This window comes from Aquarana catesbeiana, linkage group LG07 (assembly GCF_042186555.1).
Source record: "Aquarana catesbeiana isolate 2022-GZ linkage group LG07, ASM4218655v1, whole genome shotgun sequence".
Taxonomy (NCBI): Eukaryota; Metazoa; Chordata; class Amphibia; order Anura; family Ranidae; genus Aquarana; species Aquarana catesbeiana.
Genome location: NC_133330.1, coordinates 70,695,411 through 70,713,219, shown reverse-complemented (window position 1 = coordinate 70,713,219; position 17,809 = coordinate 70,695,411). Strand labels below are relative to the sequence as shown.

The window sequence follows — 17,809 nt, the reverse complement described above, 5'->3', positions numbered from 1 at the left end:
GGCCATGCCTTCATCAGTCAAGGCTCTTTCTCTATAGGGGCTCAAGAGGCCTTCAGTACAATTACATTTCCAGTAAACTTTTACCAGTATTGTGCATTATATTTAAAATGATTATATCCATGAAAAGTCTCAGCTTTTAGTACTACTTTAATATAAAAGATTTATATCTCCCTTCCACCCTTCATATAGCTTCATGTCTGACTCCTAGTTAAAATACCCATATATCCCACTTCTGTGTGTATTTATAGATTACATATACAGTATGACCCGGGTCCACAACCCGTTTGCGGTCCACAGGTGGACTGTGAGCAGGTGAGAGGTGGATCGCAAAGAGATCCCCAGGTTGCCGACACCGTCTTCCCCTACAGCTTCTGAGCGCGCTCAATTAATCCCAGCCTACAGAGACAGCCCCTTGCCTATGTGCAGCTAGCCTTGGAAATAGCCCAGGAGGGTTCGGCCTTGTGACCCAACATGCCCAATGTCTTAGGTTTACTGCTATTGCAGTGCGGACCTCTGGACCGACCCACCCCCTCTGATCCATCCAAGAAACTTGAAGGTAATATGTGAGAGGTGGGCCGGTGGGGATCAGGACATTTAGCGCCGCCATGACAGCTTCCCTGTGCCACTCTGCATAACTAAAAGTGCTTTCTTGACCCCCAATGTTATACCCTCCTAACCTGCCTGCACCACATCCTCCTGACCCCCCTGTACTCTGCCCTCCTAGCACCCCAATACCATACCCACCTAGCCCCTTAGTACTGTACCCTCCTGACCTCCCTGCACCGTACCCTCCTGGCACCTTAGTACTGTACCCTCCTGACCTCCCCTGCACTGTACCCTACTGGGCCCTTAGTACTGTACCCTCCTGACCTCCCCTGCACTGTACCCTACTGGCCCCTTAGTACTGTACCCTCCTGACCTCCCTGCACCGTGCCCTCCTGACCCTCCAATACCATACCCTCCTGGCCCCTTTGTACTGCGCCCTCCTGACCTCCCCATACCATGCCCTCCTGACCCCCCCCCCCCCCCCAATACCATGCCCTCCTGGGCCCTTAGTACTGTGCTCTCCTGGCCCCCCAGTACCATACCCTCCTGACCCCTCTGCCCTACTGATCCCTATACACTGCTCTACCTACTACTGACCTCTGTACACTGCCCTACCTACTACTGACCCCTGTACACTGCCCTACATACTACTAACCTCTGTACACTGCTCTACCTACTACTGACCCCTGCACACTGCCCTACCTACTACTGACCTCTGTACACCGCCCTACCTACTACTGACCTCTGTACACCGCCCTACCTACTACTGACCTCTGTACACTGCCCTACATACTATTGACCTATGTATATTGCCCTACATACTACTGACCTATGTACATTGCCCTACATCCCACTGATATCTGTACACTACCCTACATACTACTGAGGCCTAAAACTAGTCAAAGAAATCAGCCTGCAGTATCAGATGCTCTGCTTTCATGATGAACTTTGGCATCAGTCTTGTGGGGGGGGGTGACCAATTACTCACCAGACATGAAAAAAATAGTGATCACCGAGTCTCACTGAAACTAAATAAGGTAGGCTACGTTTATATTTCTCTAGTGAAATTTGTTTTAAAAATTTTGCCTAACCCTGTTGTATGATATAAGTAATATATTACTACTTTCACTGTTTCACATTATAAATGAACCCCTTATAGTAGTGATTATCTAATCTTTTTGTACTATAAAGGGCTAATTTTTGTTTTTTTGACCCCATTATGACCGGTGATACAAAAAAAAAAAAAAAAAGCATGCTGCTGCTACTATCTTAGGCTTGGTTCACACTTATGCATTTTTTGGTGCTTTTTGCAGAAACGCACTACAGTTCATTTAACATGGTTTCCTATGGGACACGTTCACATCTATGCTTTTTTAAGCCGATGCATATTTGGAAAGGGTCAAGGCCTTTTTTCAAATGCAAAACTGCTTTTTTTGCTGTTTTGGTTCAATAGACTTCAATTGAGAAGCTGCAGAAAAGCATGTAGTGCATTTTTGCCGCGATTTGCGGTTTTTAATCTGCCCAACAACAAATTGGGCAAAAAAAACATAAGAATGCAAAACGCAAATAGCAGCAAAATCGCGAGTGCAAAAAAGCAAAAAACCCACAGCAAAAAGCACTGCAGAAACGGATCAAAAGCAAACTGCATAGGTGTGAACCAAGCCTTATGCTGGCCATACACGCATCGATTTTCGGACGAGAATATTCATACGAAAAAATCTTTTGTTGTGCCCAGAGTGCCCCTTAACATAAAATGTGCCCATCAGGGTGACCCTTAACATGAAATGTGCCCATCAGCATGCTACTTATTTTATGTTAAGGGTCATGCTGATGGGCATATTTTATGTTAAGGGCCACTCTTATGGGCATATTTTATTTTAAGAGCAACACCGATGGGCACATGTTATGTTAAGGGGCACGCAGATGGGCACGTTTTGTTGTGCCCATGAGAGTGCCCCTTAACATAAAATGTGCCCATCAGAGAGTACCCCTTAACATAAAATGTGCCCATCAGCATGCCCCTTATTTTATGTTAAGGTTCATTCCGATGGGCACATTTTATGCTAAGGGGCAAAATGTGCCCATCATCGTTTAAATGCCACGGCCTACCTGAGTATTGTTGCTGACCATGTCCATCCCTTTATGACTACATTGTACCCATCTTCTGATGGCTCCTTGCAGCAGGATAATGCACCATGTCACAAAGCTCAATTCATTTCAAACTGGTTTCTTGAACAGGAAAATGAGGTCACTGTACTCCAATGGCCTCCACAGTCACCAGATTGCAATCCAATAGAGCACCTTTGGGATGCTCAATTGGTTTTAAAGGGCCCAAGAAAATATCCCCCACACCATTACACCACCACTAGCCTAAACCGTTGATACAAGGCAGGATGGATCCATGCTTTCAGGTTGTTTACGCCAAATTCTGAACCTACTATGTGAATGTCGCAGCTGAAATTAAGATACATCAGACCAGACAATGTTTTTCCAATCCTCTTTCTTTCTTTGGTGAGCCTGAGCGCATTGTAGCCTCAGTTTCCTGTTCTTAGCTGACAGGAGTGGCACCCGGTGTGGCCTTCTGCTGCTGTAGCCCATCTGCTTCAAGGTTCGATGTGATGTGCATTTAGAGATGGTACTCTGCATACCTTGGTTGTAAAGAGTGGTTATTTAAGATTCTGTTGCCTTTCTATCATCTCGAACCAGTCTGCCCATTTTCCTCTGACATCAACAAGGCATTTTCGTCCACACAACAGCAGCTCACTGGATCTTCTCTCTTTTTCGGACTATTCTCTGTAAACCCTAGAGATGGTTTTGCGTGAAAATCCCAGTAGATCAGCAGCTTTTTAAATACTCAGACCAGCCCGTCTGGCACCAACAACCATGCCACATTTAAAGTCACTTACAGTGGGGATGGAAAGTATTCAGACCCCCTTAAATTTTTCACTCTTTGTTATATTGCAGCCATTTGCTAAAATCATTTAAGTTCATTTTTTTTCCTAATCAGGTCCAATCAGTATAATCAAACACAGCTGGACTCAAATGAAGGTGTAGAACCATCTCAAGGATGATCAGAAGAAATGGACAGCACCTGAGTTAAATATATGAGTGTCACAGCAAAGGGTCTGAATACTTAGGACCATGTGATATTTCAGTTTTTCTTTTTTAATAAATCTGCAAAAATGTCAACAATTCTGTGTTTTTCTGCAATATGGTGTGCTGTGTGTATATTCATGAGGAAAAAAATGAATAAAAAAAAATGAATTAAAAATGAAAAATGTCCCCACTGTAAATCATGTTTCTTCCCCATTCTGATACTCGATTTGAACTTCAGCAAGTCGTCTTCACCACATCTAGATGCCTAAATGCATTGAGTTGCTGCCATGTGATTGGCTGAGTAGCAGTTTATATTACCAAGCAATTGAAAGGTGTGCCTAATAAAGTGGCCGGTGAGTGTTAGTTTCAATGCATAATTATTACTAAAAAGAGGGAGTTGTTAAAAAAAAAAAAATTCTGCTCTGGCAGTCACATATGCCAAGTGTGCTACGCTCTTATTCACTCCTATATGTATACTTACGCTAATGCAACAAAAGTTATAGATATAACCATATCCAGGCACCTTTGCCATGGGTTTACTGACCCAACTGCCCACCTAAAGTCTAAAATACAGCCACAGAAGGTTATTCACATGCCACAGGTGGAACACCACTGGTCAAACTGGGCCATTCGGGTCAATAGGGCCAAGCCGCAACTGCTGCTAAATGCTCAAGTTTGTGGTATTCAGGGGAAGGCAGAATCACCTCCTGAACGCCTGACAGCGCCTGCTGTGGATTGCATTTCAAAACATGGGCTAGTGTGAACCAAGCCTTAAGATGTCCTTAGATTAATCAAAATTCAGGCTATTGAGCAAGGACCGGCCAAAATTCAATTCATCAATGGTGGTTCCCACTTTACAAAAGTTAATCTAATGATTGACTTTTGTTGGACAGGATTTTGGAAAATTTTCATTCAATCAGCTGCAGCACCGATCAGTGTATTCTGGCAGCAGAGGAGTCCCTGCTGTCAGAATACAATAGCACAGAAGGGGAACATTCCACCATCCACCTTGCTTGTGTTTTTTTTTTTTTTTTTTTTTTTTTTTATCAATCCTCTGGCTGATCAAAAAAAATGGCCAGGTTTACCTAGGTATTAACAAAATAATACTAAAAAAGCCACCCCCAATGACTGAATCAACTCATGTAAATCAGCAGATTGTATATGATCTATACGGTTCGCCAAGCTGACGGGCTCCTTCCCAAGTAGCAGTAGCAATATACCTAAAAAGAAAAGAGAGGGTCCCTGGAATGCCAACAGAAGGAGAAGCTACCACGTGTTTGGATCAAAATGGTACAAAGAAACTTTATTGAAATTCCGTATAAAAACAATTGTAAGGGATCCCACGTCTGCGGGTCTGATCCACACAGGTGGGATCCGTTCCTCCACAATATCAAGAGACCATGAAAAATAAAAAAAGCAAAAAACAACGTTGTATTAAAAATAGACAGTGGTGGGTCGACCCACCTTACCCCAAATACCCCTTCCAAACCCCAAGTCCGGGCATTTGGGGTTTGGAAGGGGTATTTGGGGTAAGGTGGGTCAACGCACCACTGTCTATTTTTAATACAACGTTGTTTTTTGCTTTTTTATTTTTCATGATCTCTTGATATTGTGGAGGAACGGATCCCACTTGTGTGGATCAGACCCGCAGACGTGGGATCCCTTACAATTGTTTTTATACGGAATTTCAATAAAGTTTCTTTGTACCATTTTGATCCAAACACGTGGTAGCTTCTCCTTCTGTTGGCATTCCAGGGACCCTCTCTTTTCTTTTTAGGTATATTGCTACTGATACTTGGGAAGGAGCCCGTCAGCTTGGCGAACCGTATAGATCATATACAATCTGCTGATTTACATGAGTTGATTCAGTCATTGGGGGTGGCTTTTTTAGTATTATTTTGTTATTTTGTTAATACCTAGGTAAACCTGGCCATTTTTTTTGATCAGCCAGAGGATTGATAAAAAAAAAAAATTTGGATCAAAATGGTACAAAAAAACAATTGTAAGGGATCCCGCGTCGCGGGTCTGATCCACACAAGTGGGATCCGTTCCTCCACAATATCAAGAGATCATGAAAAATAAAAAAACAAAAAACAACGTTGTATTAAAAATAGACAGTGGTGCGTCGACCCACCTTACCCCAAATACCCCTTCCAAACCCCAAATGCCCGGACTTGGGGTTTGGAAGGGGTATTTGGGGTAAGGTGGGTCGACCCACCACTGTCTATTTTTAATACAACGTTGTTTTTTGCTTTTTTTATTTTTCATGGTCTCTTGATATTGTGGAGGAACGGATCCCACCTGTGTGGATCAGACCCGCAGATGTGGGATCCCTTACAATTGTTTTTATACGGAATTTCAATAAACTTTCTTTGTACCATTTTGATCCAAACACGTGGTAGCTTCTCCTTCTGTTGGCATTCCAGGGACCCATCTGGTTCCTCTCTTTTCTTTTCAGGTTTACATAGGAGCTGACCCTTCTGCATCCAGCACCGTTGCATACATGTCCTAGCAAACAAAAGACAAAAAACAAACCTTGGAATCAGCAAAAAAAACAAGAACATCAACTTGTTCCTCTGTGGTTCTGCTCACCAGACTGTAAATTCAAAGGTTACTGCATTGGCCTTTCCACACCACTAATTATGCTAATCGGCTATTTACTTTGTAAGTGTCTTATAATTAGCAGCATCACCTTCAGTGCGTGTACAGCATTAACAACCATTGATTAACAAAAGTGCTGGCTCAAGCCAAAAGATCCATCTTCATTTTTCGAACATTATTTCACATTTGAAGAGACTGGGGATGACTTAACATTTGCAAAATGTGTTTAATTGAAAAGAATGTAAATGTTATGTTGGTAAATTGTATTTTTTGGCAATTAGAGCTGCAGACTCAAGGCAAATTTCTGTTTATTGGCTTTGGTAACAGTGTTCCCACAATAGAGTATAATTAAACATTTTACATAAGGAACATTAAGGCTGTATTCACACCTGAGCGTTTTTACAGCGGTTTTACATCGATTTTAACGCGTTTTTACCACGATTTTGCTGCACAGAGCAGGTGATTATACACGTTTGTTATTTTAATAAAAAAATGGCTTCAGAAACACTTTTTTTATTAAAATGACCTTTCCTTTTCAAGCTGCAGCCGCTGTAATTTTCTTTAAAATTCTATACAATACATAGCAACCTAGAGGTGTACTGTACACCAGTGGGGTATGGAACAATCCCAGAAATGTCATTTCTTGCTTGTGTGATTGCTTCGCTGATTTTCCCAGAAATCTACACAATTCACATTTTTTTTGCACCCTCCGCAATAGGAAATTCAGTTTTGGTGAAATAATCCCCAAAGGTAAAATACTTCTAAGGGGATGCTGACCCAGCAGCTTTTCTAATCAGAACACAAAGAATACACCAGATGATTATAATGAACCAAACTCTCTAAAAGAAAGTCAGCTGATAAAAGAAAATACATTTGCAGATTTGGAAGAGGCTGAGAGCAAAATGTGGTACATTTTAAAGCGGACCTTCAGTCATTTTTTTCAACTTTCCATCTATTAAATCCTCTGCCCTTGTTGTTTTAACTTTGGATAGTAAAACATTTTTTTTCTGCCAGTAAATACCTTATACAGCCCACTTCCTGTTTCTTGTTTGGTAAAAAACCTAGGCTTATGACAGCATGCACAGCTCTCTGTGAGAGTTTGCCAGGGAGGGAGGGGGAATGAGTCATAAGAGGGCCAAGGAGAGCTACAGGGCTGCAGGTGTGCCTCTGTAAATCCAGGAAGTGAACAGGCAGCAGTTTCAGCTGCCTACAGTTAAAATAGATGCATTCAGACTCAGGGAGATTTTTGCAGCATATTTGGCAAGTACAGAATCACAGTATATATAAAATAATATGCAAAGTGGTTGGAGGGAAGCTTCAGAATGGCAAAGATGTTTTTATCACAAATTATGTGAGCAGACTGTAGTTCCTCTTTATATATGGGAAAAAATACTGGAATTCATATATTATTTTTAAATCATTAGTTTAGGGGCACTTTAACATGGTTGTAAACCCTGAAGGTTTTTTACCTTAATGCGTTCTATACATTAAAGTAGAAAACCTTCCGCATGCAGCCCCCCCCCCCCCCTTTTATACTTACCTGAGCCTTATCTCGACCCAGCGTTATGCACAAAAGGCTCTCTCTGCTCTCTCCCTCCTCATTGGCTCAGAGACAGCAGTGGGAGCCATTGGCTCCCGCTGCTGCCAATCGCAGCCAGTAACGATGGAGCAGGGGGGTGTGAGGCCAAACTGCGCTCTGTGTGTCTATGGAAACAAGCCCACATGAGTGCCCCCATAGCAAGTAGCTTGATATGGTGAGCACTCGGCAGAGGGGGGGGGGGCCTGGAGCGCTGGTGGGGGGATCACAAAAGGGGAAGATCAGGGCTGCTCTGTGCAAAACCATTGCACAGAGCAGGTAGGTATAAAACATTTTTTATTAAAAAAAACCCCATAGGATTCAATCCTTTACGGTCACTTTGAGGAGTGCTTTTTAGGCCTCTTGCACTTGGCCATAAAGTGAATCATACACAGTAGGCTACGGGGTAAAATACGTCTCTTGTTGTGAAGCCTGTGAGCCACAGCTGCAGTATATTTTAGCCCACAGGACGTTTTACAGAAAACATTGTGAATGCGTAAGCGCCACACCGACATGTATTTGCACGCATATAGGCGTATTTTTCAAATCTTACATTTTACGCTCATAAAAGCAAACCTGATTATTTGCCCTTGACAGACAAAGTCCAGATTTGCTACGAACAATTACTATGAACTAACTATAAATATTCCTGTATTATACAGGGCTTTTTGTGTCCTCAGGGTCTCATACATACTATATGATTGCACATTTCCCTGTATTTATTCATCATTACATCTAGTATGATAACACACACAGCAATCACAGTAGAGATGTATCCTGTATATCAAATTTAAGGAGAACGGTATGGCTTGTGAGGATTGAGAACTCAACACTCAATCCTCAATCAGTTTTTAGAGTGAGAATTCATCTCCTGAAGCAGATAATGGACTCTTGTTCACCTCTCCAGTCCTAGAAGTAAAATACACTGGTAGTAAAACTCCCATTCCATGTTCTGTTGCCATTAAGACTGTACTTCCATTTAACCTTAGACTGAGTTACATCTCCACCCTTCAATCCCTTTTTACCCTGAATTTTGATCCACATTTATTATTAATCACAATGTGGTAATGAGGCAATCTTGAGAACCAAGGGACTTTTTTTTTATAAGGAAACATTCTAGGATCTCACTCTAGAAAGATTTTGTAATTCTTTTGGAGGGTTATTAATAAAAGAGAAACTCCAACCACCTTACACCTTTCATATCGTATAAGATGGTGGGGTAGGTGGATCCAATTTTCTAAAGCAGTGGTCTCCAAACTGCGGCCCTGGAGCCGAATTTGGCCCACTGTTTGCCTCTATTCAGCCCTTGGGGCACTATTTCAACCACGACTGACACTAATCATGGGGCACCATTTCCCCTACTGACACCAAGGATAAGGTGCTATTCCTCCCACTGATATCAACCATAGGACACTATTCCTTCCACTGACACCAACGATGGGGCATTGTTTATGTCCACTGATACTTGGGCATTTTCCACTCCTACTGGTCACAGTCTGCTGCCCCCCCCAACCCCCCCCCCCCCCTAAAGTCTGAAGGACAGTACACTGGCCCTTTGTTTAGAATGTTTGGAGACCCCTGTTCTAGAGCATGGTTTATAAATAGTGCTGCTGAATACACACACGGTCAGCCTGCGTGTCCTTTGTGTGTTTACATTTGACGGCCCCGTCCTTCCTCTAACAGCTTGATTGAAGGATGAAAGTCAGGAGAGGTGGAGAAAGGCAGCACCAGAAGAAGGTTTGTGATTCAAGGTGGCGGAAAGGAAAGGGGGTGGGGGTTAAAATGCCACTGTTTACCAATGATGGGGTGTAAGGGGGGGGGGTGTTAAAATGCCACTGACCACCAATGATTGGGGGAGGGAGGAATATCTGGCTTCGGTGGGTGACCTTTAAGCACCTAAATTCCAGTAATTTTTCCTCTTTTCCAAAAAATTGTGGTAAAAATATTAGATCACCTTTACATCTACTGTACTTTAAATAAGAGGCCATTTTGTACAAGCACGGGAGGCACTACTTGGACAACCTACTGACTCAGAAGTTTTACTTTTTTCTGACAGACCCTATGCATGCTTTGTCCACAGTCTATAAACTTCTTGTTAAAGACTCATACCCGTCAAACCCGCATTTCTTCTCCACATGGCAAGAGGAACTTAACCTCACTGAAGAGGATGTTGACTCAGACAAGGTACTGTTATACACTCAAAGCTTCTGTATCTATTAAAGCACAAGAAGAAACTATAAACTCTTGTTCAGGTGGTATCGATGTCCTGCAGTCTTATACAACATTGATGCTCCCATACCAAATCTATCCTGGAGATGTGTGAATGGCCCAGACACCATGGCCCATATCTGTGGAACATGCCCTTTATTACCCCATTTTGGGCCAAAATTCTTCAACTGTACTCTAAATTGGTGGGGGATAGGATTCCCAATACCCATATGATCACAGTTTTATTTATGCTGTTTAACTCTTACAAACAGAATAAAAAGGGCTTGCTTCACCACTTTTTCACGGCACGTCGAACTGTTATATCCAGGAATTGGTGGAAAGTGGCTGGGGGATGGCACTGGGCTTCATTGCTGGTCTCCTCCATACTCCGTGTTCCCTCCCTCTTTCTTCCTGACCCTTTTTCCCATCAAGTTTTTTTTTTTCTTCCCTCCTTCTCCCTTCTTCCGTTTTCTTTCTTACACTCTTTCTTTACTTTTTTTATCTTCTATTTCTTCATATCCATACATCATGGACAACCTTTCTATAATGGGGTGCAACTAGAAGGGGCTTTCCACCTTAACAGGGGACTTCATGTAGGCATTCATACTCTACTAGTGTCTCCATTACAATGTGGGATCTCATATCTCTCAACTTAGAGGGTTGCTTTTCTGTATTTTGTCATGGAGTGTATATAATCTTATACATTTTCAGATTTTATGGCTCTGTGGATAATCCTGCACTACTATGCTCATCTTACAGATGAGGACCGAGTCGTGTGCAGAGAATTGCTATGCTGGGCCATCTGGCTGCTTACTCACCTGTCATTTTGCCAGCAAGAAAGCTGCAGTCAGCTAAAGGCTGTGAAAGACCCCAATTAATATGGTGCAGGCAGTGCTGTATGGGAAGCATGAGGTGCTCACACTCAATTGTTACTTTTTAAATAGAAAAGAGAAAAAAAATCAAAATACTAAGCCAGCAAGCCGCTGTGGCAACCCTAAAGTATAGTGAGCGTCACTTGGATAACAAAAATGAAAAAAACCCTGTACAAGATAGTTTTCAATACCTACCAGCCCAGCTGGTGGTGAGTGTTTGCTCTCTGCAAAGCTATAGGCGCTACTGCTGTCTAACACTGATGCATGTCCTTCCGTCATGTGGCGGTTCCTCTTACCAACTGCTGTCACTACAGGACAAAGTAGTACATAGCGGCCAAAGGATGAAACCACAGTGTGCATTGGGGCCATGCACCAGAAGAGAGCAAACAATGAGCCTGGTGTAAAGGTAAGTATTTTAACATTTTCTTTTAACAGTTCTTTTGTTTAGTTTTTTTATGACTATATTAGTGTGTGTGGGGAAGGGGGGGGGGGGGGGCTGGCTCTGGGGTTGATGATTTTTTGCTTTATAATAAGCTTAAAGTGTAATTCCAAATACAAATGTAAATCCACAGGCGTTGACGGGGGGGGGGGGGGGGGGGGGCCACACAGGGTGACACCAGCCAGAGGGTTGACACCTGTGGGCAGCGGCACCACTCGCTAACACCGCACAGTCCTCACCCCTACACAGCGATGCGCACAGCAGAGCGGACCGAAGCCGCCTCCCCCTCCTCTCTGTTTACGGAGGGGGAGGAGTCCGAGGGACACATGCCGCTGTGCCTATCCCGCACTGTTCTGAGGTCTGTAAAGTTTTTATCCAAATAGACATGCACTGGAGGGAACGCTATGGGAGGGGGGTCTGCACTGATGGAGGGACGGTGGTCTGCAATGAGGGGGGTCTGCATTGATGGGGTGGGGGTCTGCACTGAGGGGGGTCTGCACTGAGTGGGGTCTGCATTGATGGAGGGGGGTCTGCACTGAGTGGGGTCTGCATTGATGGGGGGTCTGCACTGAGGGGGGTGTGTGCTGATGGAGGGGGGTGGTCTGCAATGAGGGGAGTCTGCATTCATGGGGTGGTCTGCATTGTGGGGGGCCTGCACTGATGGAGGGGGGATCTGTACTGAGGGGGGTGTGAGCTGATGGAGGGGGGGTCTGCAATGAGGGAGGGGAGGAATGGAATGATGGAGGGGGGTCTACACTGGGGTCTATAGTGATAGAAGGGGTTCTATACTGATAGATGGGGGTCTGCACTGAGGGGGGTCTATACTGATAGATGGGGGTCTGCACTAAGGGGGTCTACACTGATAGATGGGGGTCTATGCTGATAGAAGGGGGCTATACTGATAGATGGGGGGTCTGCAATGAGGGGGGCTATACTGATGGAGGGGGTCTGTACTTCGTGAGGGGGGTCTGTACTTAGTGAGGAGGATCTATACTATGAGAGGGGGGTCTGCAGTTAGTGGAGGGGGGTCTGTACTGAGGGGGGCTATAGTTGGTGGAGGGGGGGTGACACCATTTTTTTCCGCACCTGGTGACACCAACCCTAGTGACGCCACTGTGTAAATCTGCCCTTGCCTTGTTTGTTTAATCAAACTTTTATATTATGCATAATTGCAATTGATGATTGATTATTAACCACTGTCTAATCTAGACAATCATTAACCCTCCTGATCTTTACCAACAATGTTGTTAATGTGCAGTGAGTGTGGCTGTGTTATAGGCACTTCCTGGAACTTCCTGAGTTGTAGGCACTTCCTGGAATCTGTGTAAGGATCGCAGCACAGCTCCACCCAGCCCCGCCCCTGGCCCGACCTTGCCCCACCCCACCCCACCTGATCATGCCCTCGTCCCACCCGGCCTCGGCCCCTGTCCCTTCTGCCTGGCTTCCTGTTAACATAGAAATGCTCTCAATGTTGATGCACATCACTTCCAGAAATGACACCACTATTAGGCAAGAGTCATGCCCAACAGCTGCTGGACCTGTATAACATCACAGTCAATGCGGCCACGTGAGGGGGGATAAATTTTAAAGAAAAAAAAAAAGTAGAAAGAAACATCAACTACACATTTAAAAGAGATCAATATTGTAGTATGGTGTAACTTATTGCAGGGATTTGATAGCAAGCCTTTCCTTCAATTTTAATAGGTTCTGTTTGGGTGGAGCTTGTAGGCTTTGTAGAGCTTTGGGTGGGATAAGGCCTCCATTCTTAGGCCCACATCTTATCTGGTAACCAGACCTCAATATTACTCTCAGCTGTCGATAGGCTGTTATATATGTGATCTGACTGATGCTAAGCACTCTGTCTACTGTGTGAAAAGGCTGAGTGTTGACATAACACCTAAAAGGTATGAGTTTCTGGTTTGCTTTGGGGAACCCACTGGTGGTGAAACATATTAGTCAGGAATGCTATGGGCTTGCTGAATAAGGCCACCCTACATTAAAACAGTGTTTTTTCTTAAAGCGGGGTTCCACCCAAATTTTGAACAATATCTGTATGTATTCTCTTCCTTGCCTAGATGCTGACATGCCGTTCAAAAAAACGTAAATCGCCGTAATTACCTTTTATTTTTCTATTCTTCTTTGCACTTCCTGGTTCTCCTCCTGTGGGAGTAGGCGTGTTTCTAGCCTCTCCCAGACTCCTGGGAGCTAGTCTCAGGCTTCCCAGGATGCCACTGAGCATGTGCGGGAACGAGCGGTGAATGCTGGGAGCACAGCATTCACCACATCCAGGAAATAAATGCTTGTGGGCTTCAAATGCCCACAATGAAGATGGAAACCGCCTGCAGTGAATAATATAAGTTATTCTTTCCGACGAAATCTGACACAGGCGGACATATTACACACAATATGTGAGTATGTAATGCTGAGAAGAAAAGTTTGTGAATGAACTAAAAAAAAAAAAAAACCTTTATGCCCGTTTTATATCCTTCAATACCTAGATAGAGACACAACTTTACTGATTGTTACCATAGAAGTTACACTTGCTCGATCACATTACCGTAGTTTGTCACAGTTACTTGTGACCTGCTTATGGGTTTGTAGCGAAACCCTTACCATCTATCTATTATTGTCACCAAATGTTTTCTTTTATTATGCACGGTTTATGTTTACACTTCTATTTTTTACTACTTTGTGCTACCCAACAATGTCTTATCTTGTTACTCAAAACTTTAATAAAAAAACTGACACAGAAACAGTGTTTTCTGCCTTACTAAATATAAGTGCAGGACAGACCTACTTGTACTGTATGGTTTACCACTTCCAATAACCCCTTACAATATACAGACACGCACGCACATACACACCTATAAAATTAGTTATCAGCTACATTACTAGAATACATTAAGAAAGTTACATTTGCATTAGTTGTTTGATTTTAGCTACCTACCTTTGTGGTGTCGATAATCTCTGTTTTTGTCAATTCTGTGCTTTCGTGTTCTTCACTGCTTCCTTCATCCATGTCACTATCTTCATCCTGAGTGGAGTCCCTCTTCTGATCCACAGAGACACTGTTATTTATCTCAAGTGTGGTGACAGGTAATGTAAGTTTCCGCTGCTCTACAATCTCTTCATTTGAAAATACCTCCCCTACCACGCTACACGAAGGGCTGTCAATACCGCTGTCTCGATTGGGGATTTTACCATTATCGTTCTGATCTACTGTAAGTTCCTCATTGCCATTGTCCCTAGTAGGTTCCCCATTTCGATGCACGGATGAGCTTTCCCCACAGTTATTAATGTCAGTGATACTTAGCTCCTTAAATTTAACATTATCAGGACTCGAGAGGTCTGTATTGTGAGAAATAGCAGGTTCATTATCCTCCGCGCCAGTCAGTTCATCAGCAGACAATTCACCCTCAACCGCTGAATCTTTCCTTGATGGGCAAGGGCATTTGGAAGGTCCTGAGCCAGGTTCCATTTTGAGATAGGCGTTGTGACGATTGCGTTTGACAAGTTGTGTAGGTTGTCTGAGGAAATGCAAAGCAGAAATTTAATCGGAGTTATCATTGTAATTTCCAAAATTATAAAGAATGCTTAAAAAGGTATAACTAAAGGCAAGGCTTTTTTTTTTTTTTGTTTTGGATAGGGTGGAGAGGGATTAGAACCATCTGCCAATTTTTATTGCTTCTGTGCCCCCCATTAGGCAGATTCACCCTCTCTTCTTGTCCTGTTTACCATTATCACATAAAAGTGAAAGTAAAAGAAAATCCCAAAATTTGGGTTGACGTCAGAACAATAATAGAGGGGAAATCTTCCAATAGGGACATTAGTTCTGGCGACACTCCAGGATTTCCTCACTTTGGAGGGATTTTCTCTCCTTTCCTGTTTTCGTTATTGGGCAGAAAATGAAGGGAAGTCTCCCCTTGGGATCCAGAGGGCAAACAAAAAAAAACCTGGTAGGGGTTTTAACCCTCCCTTTCTGTATCCAGAATGAAAAAAAGCCTTTAGTGACGCTCTCAAGCTGTGGTCATCAACCCCGTCCTCAGGGCCCACTAACAGGCCAGGTTTGCAAGATAACTGAAATACATCACAGGTGATATAATTTGCTGCTCAGTGATTGCAGTATTCTAGTCTGCATCTCCCCAAGGTAATACATAAAACCTGGCCTGTTAGTGGGCCCTGAGGACAGGGTTGATGACCACTGCTCTAAAGGACACGAATTTACGTTAACTTCCATGCCAGGATTTGTCTCACACTATCCCTTTTAGATAGATTGTACATTTGATCTCCCATGGTAATATTTTTGTTTTTGTGTTTAATATTCTGTCCTCACATTCCCAACAACAGCTTCTGCTCAACAATCTACAAGGTGATACTCGTTCTTTGGTCATGTGACCAACACCATTGTTCCCCATATAATCTTTCTATCATTGCCCATATCCTGCATTCAGAAAGCAGACTGCGTGTGCAAAACAAAGACATCGGAGACAAGAAAATAACAATTTTGTTTGTTTCATGAAAGGTATGCAAAAAAAGCAGCTTGGCAGGTTTGCTTGACTGATCATCATAAAAATTCACAGTACATATGAATCGATACAAAAACACTTTAACATTTTGTTTCACATTTAAAAAATGCTTACTCATGTAACCTAAGGCCTAGTCAGAGATTACACGGCCCCTTTGCTACTTGCAGTAGTTGGTTGTTTCATATATTAGAGGCCGCTAAGAATCAACTGTTTTCAATCAGACAGGTAGTAATAAGAGAGGACTGGCAAGGTTCAACCATTGTGCAGCACTACTGAGCAGTAAAGTACAAGCTTGATAAGTAATGAGCAAATATAGCTGCCAACATGTATGCATATACCTATACAGTAACCCACTTATGATACATATATAACAAGGTTTAAAAAAAGTTAACAAAACTTTTTTTTTTTTCAAGATGAGCTGATTACTTCTGCATGTATATCTAACAAGTATCAGAAAGGCTATAGTCTCCCCTTGAAAGTGAACCCGCACTTTTCCCACACAAGGCAAAACAATATGCTCACTTTAAGGCTGGCCCCAACAGCTGCACATCCATACCTTTTCTTCACCCCACCCCAATTCTCTGTTTGTCCACCAGGAGTCCTGTGCACAAGGCTAAGGACTTTTTTCCCACCAGCCAATCACCTGTGTTGTCATGTATAAGGTAATCACATGCTCCCACATACCTGGAAGTACCAGGGAAGGAAGGGAGTTGGATATGTATGGCTGGTAGGACTGACATTTAAACTGTTACTAAACCCAGGGCCCTGCATTCACTATATCTGGTCTCCCACAGTACACAGAACATGGAAATGCAATTATTTTAGTAAATATAAACTGCAAATACCTTTTTCTCAACAGCAGTTAGAGCAGTCTTGTGACTTCTACCAGTGTCCAGCCAAGCACTGGTTTGTAAGAGGTTTTCTGACTGTCCTATGAGACTGCAGGACCCATGACTCTCTGTCTGGACAGTGCTGATAGGAGAGTGCATGTGATCACCACAGGTCCAAAGAAAAAAAAAAACTCTCTAGTAATAAACACCAAACTGAGCATGTGCAGCCTTACTCCATAGACTCTGTTATCAGGAAATTATCAGGGGACAGTGGAAGGAGGGGAGGATCAGAGAAGCCAGGATCAATTGGCCTTTTTACACAATGCAGAGGATTAACCCCTTAGGTTCCACAATGAGTATAACAAGCATGCTTTACTGCATATACAGACTGATTTTACTGTTGTGGGTTTAGTAACACTTTAAATAAAGATTTGACCTTTAGATCACAATCCTTGTAGTTAAAGAACAGTGAAAGAAAACATGGGAATAGGTGGAGAAGTGAACTCCCCCAACTGTCATAGAATGTTTAACCTCTTGCCGACCAGTGCACGCCGATTTACATCGGCAGAATGGCGCTGGTGGGCAAAAGGGCACACAGATACGTCCCCTTTAAGAAGCGGTGCTGCGGGTGCGTGCGCGACGCGGTCTCCGTGACCGTGGGTCCCGCGGACTCGATGTCCGCCGGGTGCCCGCGATCGTGTCATGGAGAGGTAGAATGGGGAGATGCTTTTGTAAACAAAGCATTTCCCCATTCTGCCTAATGACAGGACAGAGATCACCACTCTCTGTCATCGGGAGCAGTGATCGCTGTCATGTGAGGTGTAGCCCCTCCCCCCACAGTTAAAATCACGCCCTAGGAAACACTTAACCCCTTCACTGCCAGTGTCATTTACACAGTAATCAATGCATTTTTATAGCACCGATCGCTGTAAATGAAATGACAATGGTCCCAAAATAGTGTCAAAAGTGTCCGATCTGTCCGCCATAATGTCGCAGTCCCGATAAAAAAAAAAAAAAAAAAAAAAACGCAGATCGCCCCCATTAGTAATAAAACAAAAATTAAAAATAAAAATGCCATAAAACTACCCCCTATTTTGTAGACGCTATAAATTAAA

General features: G+C 43.2%; 1 protein-coding gene across 1 annotated transcript in view; it reads right to left on the bottom strand.

The window, feature by feature from the left end:
- FGD3 (FYVE, RhoGEF and PH domain containing 3) overlaps positions 1 to 17,809 on the bottom strand; it is a 375,576-nt gene that overhangs the window by 127,354 nt on the left and 230,413 nt on the right. Inside the window, exon 4 of the mRNA XM_073592317.1 lies at positions 14,286 to 14,865. Coding sequence (XP_073448418.1) covers positions 14,286 to 14,865 — 580 coding nt within the window. The remainder of the gene's footprint in view (positions 1 to 14,285; positions 14,866 to 17,809) is intronic.